Below are 5,007 nucleotides of genomic sequence, written 5' to 3'. Positions count from 1 at the left end.
TTCATTTTTTCTGCAGGACATGACCACAAGACGGTTTTAGCCACAGCTGGTGCTGACAAGAGAGTGAAACTTTGGGTGGTTCCAGTTGACCCATCACATGAAAATGCCTAGGATGTACAGTAGACAATTGGGCGTCAAACTTTCCGATCTTCGCCTTAGAACCAGAGCAGCTAGAAGTAACAAAAGCTGCAGAAGTGGAATGGGAATGTTTTGTTTGAAGGGGATTATCAGAGTGTCATCATAGCCGCTATTGGTTACTTTTCTAAAGGTGAAGTGGTACTGGCATATCTTGCAATGTAGATGTCTTCTTAACAGTAGACCTAATTAGTTTTGTAATTATGTTAACGACATGGTTTAGCAAAATGTATAGCTGCTAAAACAGTTTTCATCTTCCTGATGTGTTACTTGAGAGTCACCATCTTATCATTTATGTTCTGAACCTGTTAACACATCGCCTAATTCTAAGAAATCGGTATACTTCCCACATGCCCATTCTTCCTGGATTTGAAAGATTAGTATTTATTCACCTCTTTTTCTAAAAATAAATAAATAAATTATTCACAGAACAAACAATTGAATTGATCATTTACACATTTCACCAATTTAAGGGATTTGAATTTTTCTAATTATAAAATCCCAAATCATCACAACTCCAATTACAAGATATACAAATTCATAAATTAATTTTTGAATTGTAGTTTATTTTCTATATATTTTTTTTAATTCTAAATATTTTCTAAGTGGACTAGGCCAGGAAATTTTTGAACCATTGAACAGAGTCCTTGGGGTACCTCTTCTTGAGCTTGTCTCTGTAATCCACATAATATAAACCAAATCTTGAAGTATAGCCTGCTGCCCACTCCCAGTTATCCAACAGAGACCAGACAAAATATCCTCTGACATTGCAGCCATCTTCCCTGCATTTTCACCAAAATACACACAGCAGGCGTATTAGGCTTCACACTCTGAGGACAAGTGAACTTAGTGAATGAATGGGACACTGTGGTCAAGAATGGACTTACTTGATAGAGGCTTGTAAGCTAGTGAGATAGTCATTGTGGTATCTGATTCTTTTCTCATCCTTCAGAGCATCTTTAATAGATTTAAAGAAATCGTTCGAATCGTCCATCCCTGAAAAACGAATAATGCACTCATTTTGTTACGCGTAGAGTTTCGTTTCAGGATAAAAGAACAGATTAAAGACATCAAGTTTTGTTATCATATTCTTATAAAAAGGAAAAAGTATTCTTACCATTTTCAGTGATGAAAACAACAGGATTCCCATACTTTTGTTTGATGTAATTCATCAAGCTTCTAATCCCACTTGGAACGATATACAACCATATCGATGATGCCTATCCAGTGGCACAATGATCAATATAGTTACATAGAACTGGAGATGAAACCTGTAAATTCTCAAATTTAGGAGTTTTGCTCACCTTGTCTCCAATTGCCTTCCCACTTCTGAAAGCTGAAAATGGTAACAAAGTAAGTACTATATAAGAACTTATCTATCTACAAATATAATGCACCCAAAAATTTGTGAAACGAGAGAACAAAAAAATATGACTGATACAGTTTAGAGGGTAAGTCTTGTCAGCCTCTGACAAGAATCTGAGAGTTCTGGGGATGTTTCGATTGAGAGGAACTTACGCAAGGTGATGGCTGCGGAATCTGCTAAGGTGTCATTCAAAAGAATATCGATCAAATTTGTCGAATTGTTCTTTGCATAATATGTTGTATAGTGATTTATCCCAACAAAATCCAAAGAGCCCTTAACTAAAGTAGCCTCAGCCTTAGAAAATTTCGGTAACCGACTTCCTGCTCTAGTTCTCATTGAGAGAGGATAATCCCCAAAGAACATTGGATCCATGAACCTGCAGTGTTAATAATCGCAAATAAGATAATGCACATTTTTCATTATGGAAACACTAACTATTAGTAGAAACGATGTCCACTGAAATGCTGAGATAAAAATTTACACGAAAAAGATTACCATCCAAATTGAAAATCTTGAGCTCTTTGTGTAGCTTCAATGTCCTCCCTAGAGTTTGTTGCTGGTTCATACCACATTACATCAAACGCTATTCCAACCAACCCATGTTGTTTTGACTGCAAATGACATACATGTAATCAAGTAGTAGTTGATATTACAATAAACAAACCGTAGTTGGTTAAGACAAACATTTTTGGTGGAAAAAATATAAAATGACATTTAGTTACCTTGTATTTTTTTCGGTATATGTTGGAGACTGTGGCATGAGACAGAAGAACATTGTGCGCAACAATATAAGGCTCAGTACCAGAATTTCCTGCTCGGCAAAACAAATGGAGAAGGATAGAACACCGGCCGGGTGCTTGAAGACCAACATCGTAACCTTGGATAGCGAATGTATGTGGCTCATTGAATGTCATCCAATGCTTCACCCTATCACCGAAACTCTTAAAACACGTCTCAGCATAAACGGCGAAATCATTTCTGCAAACATTTGAAGGAGTTCCGTTGCATCATTACAGGCTTCAAATATTAGAGAATAATGAGCAGAATGGAATTTTAAAGCAGTAGTGTACATGATTTGTGGATCGAGCCATCCGTTATATCTGTCTTCTAAGGCTTGAGGAAGGTCCCAATGGTAGAGGGTTACATATGGCTCAATTCCTTTAGCAAGCAATGCATTGATTAGATTATTGTAGTGATCAATCCCAGCCTTGTTTATTTCTCCAGTTCCATCTAAAATATTAAAATGTAATTAGTTAAATGTTAACAGCGATATTAAATTCACAGATTTTTTTTTTGATCGGCTTATTCACAGAAAATAATAAGAAATATCTAAGAAAAACAAAAAATGAGGATTTTATTAACTGGGATAAATTCTGGACCACGCGATAGAAAAACGGTAAGCGTCCATTCCCATGTCTTTCATCAGTTGTATATCATCCTGCAATGAGTAAAATTTCACTTAATAAAAATGAAATTAACAACAGATTAGTTAGCTACTAGTACAGTTGAAATGAGAGAGCTTACAGGATAAAGGTGGTACTGATTAACAGCAACATCTGCATTGCTAAAATCAATTACCTTACCTGCACATCATAATAAAGCTGATTAGTTTACCTAAAACTCAATGGAAAATTTAAAGCTAAATTCTCATAATGCGTTACAGTGGTCTCCTAGTGTCTCAGACGTCAAACGTCAGACGGGCCTGGGTCGATGATCAACAAAAAAACGGAAAACAAGTAATTAGAAGAAGACAAAACAAGAAGCAAACGTCACATCTAAATACTGCTTTCTACAACACCAAAAGAAAACATCGCACACAAGGAGGAGAAAACTTTACGATAAAAAATTCTTAGTACGTATATATATACCAACTGCATTTATACTATACGGATACAAAACAAGTAGAAAACCTTGCGTACAATCAAAAATCCTCATCCACTTCCCATGCTGGCTAGCTTGGTACGTAGGACTGATTGGCTCATGGGCAAATAGCTAAAGCTTAATGAGGTAAGAAATTATCACTTTCAATAGCTAGCTTGCTCTTTGGTTTAGTACAAGAAAATTTCTCCATCATATATACACGTTAAAGGCATCACACTAAAAATGCCAAAAGATCCGACCACTAGCTGAGGAGAAGTTCTTCTGACCAATGGTTAAACGATAAATCTCAAAGAAAATGTCCGGCCAAATTGAAAATTAAATATCCTGGTATTACATGACAGTATCGGGAACAAGGAAAACCAGAGCCCCATCCTACCGACGATTTCACTCCATATCACGGACTTAAACTAAAAGTTCGAACGCCATCCTAATTTTATCGAAAGAAGATACACAATTACTTACTACTTGCTTAAAATTGGATAATTAGCCTCACCGGATTGTTTGTCTCAAAAACTACAAATGCGGATATGTCTTCATCCATATCAGACCGCATTATCTAACAAGCAGCTAATTATTTAGCATGCTTGCATATACTAGACTTTGATTTAGAAATGGATCCAAGTTTCCAACGATAACGAGTAATTCACAGTTAATTTATGTTACAAGAAGACCATGCTTAGCCTTGTATGGTCATAATATGCGAGACAATCGAAATTATACTAAAATCAATTTTAAACCGTCTAGGTTTGTAAGTTAAAATAGTTAAATTAGTATTACCGAAAGTGTGAGCAAAAGTGTCCCAAACAGTGGCTCCCCGACCATCCTCTTTCACTGCTCCTTCATACTTCAAGAACAAACAAAACCAGCAAAAACCAAATCAGATTAAAACGAAAAATCAGAAATGTCTAATTTATACAACCAAAATGATGATCAAGAAACAAAATAGAAAATGTATCATGCTAGAACCATCCCCGCAAATTCATAAGAGAGATTAATATAACTCTTGAAAGAGGAGAGTAGATTACATACTTGGTATGCAGATGAAGCAGTTCCGAAAACAAAACCCTTTGGGAAACTTCTCCTAGTTATATTCTCTGCGGAAGAACAGCTTTGGATCTGATAACAAACTAAAACCAAAACCAGGATTATTCCTATTAATTCTCTCAACACCAACATTTTGTGTATCCGTGTGTGTCTATCAGGGAGAGAGAGACTATTTGTATTAGAAAAAGATATGGCTGAGCAGAAGAAGGCCACTATATATATATATATATGGTTAATGAAGCTAAAGATAGGATAGTGATTGACACATGAGATTCATCTATCTCTATATAAAAGAGGAAGTGGAGAAACGGAGTGAGGAGAAAGAAAGTGGGGTTGTTGAGAATTAATTGGAGAGAATATGGAAGGTTGTCTAGTGGTACTACAAATGATGAGGATGAGATAAAAAGAGAGAAAACAAATCAACCAACAAGCAGTTTCACACGTTTTCTTTTGAATTTAAGGTAGGCATCTAGCAGAAATGTCGTTGGAGTCTGATTGCATTATTTGCAATTTGCAATACTCGAGTCTAAAGGCCAATCCCAAGTTCCCAATTCTTTTCATATTTGCATTGTACTACTTTC

General features: G+C 35.9%; 1 protein-coding gene across 1 annotated transcript; it reads right to left on the bottom strand.

The window, feature by feature from the left end:
* Window positions 1–554: 554 nt before the first annotated feature.
* LOC113299578 (beta-glucosidase 40-like) lies at window positions 555–4,793 on the bottom strand. Its single transcript, XM_026548619.1, has 12 exons — window positions 4,412–4,793; window positions 4,160–4,226; window positions 3,026–3,084; window positions 2,864–2,939; window positions 2,572–2,731; window positions 2,224–2,479; window positions 1,997–2,112; window positions 1,654–1,877; window positions 1,440–1,471; window positions 1,253–1,355; window positions 1,023–1,131; window positions 555–917 (listed from the first exon to the last, which is right to left on the bottom strand). The coding sequence occupies exons 1-12, from the start codon at window positions 4,556–4,558 to the stop codon at window positions 746–748; spliced, it is 1,521 nt and encodes a 506-aa protein (XP_026404404.1). The 5' UTR covers window positions 4,559–4,793; the 3' UTR covers window positions 555–745.
* Window positions 4,794–5,007: the final 214 nt, after the last annotated feature.

The sequence above is a fragment of the Papaver somniferum genome, chromosome 7 (genome assembly GCF_003573695.1).
Source record: "Papaver somniferum cultivar HN1 chromosome 7, ASM357369v1, whole genome shotgun sequence".
Classification (NCBI taxonomy): domain Eukaryota; kingdom Viridiplantae; phylum Streptophyta; class Magnoliopsida; order Ranunculales; family Papaveraceae; genus Papaver; species Papaver somniferum.
The sequence above is the reverse complement of the archived record's forward strand: the minus strand, read 5'-3'. Positions and strand labels throughout refer to the sequence as shown.

What these genes read in the sequence shown, in the direction of transcription:
- LOC113299578 (XM_026548619.1), bottom strand. Translation starts at nt 4,558, where the DNA reads ATGTTGGTGTTGAGAGAATTAATAGGAATAATCCTGGTTTTGGTTTTA. An exon ending in TGGCTCGATCCACAAATCAT is followed by an intron (nt 2,480 to 2,571) that starts GTACACTACTGC and finishes AAATGTTTGCAG; the next exon opens with AAATGATTTCGCCGTTTATG. An exon ending in TTCCGCAGCCATCACCTTGC is followed by an intron (nt 1,472 to 1,653) that starts GTAAGTTCCTCT and finishes TACCATTTTCAG; the next exon opens with CTTTCAGAAGTGGGAAGGCA.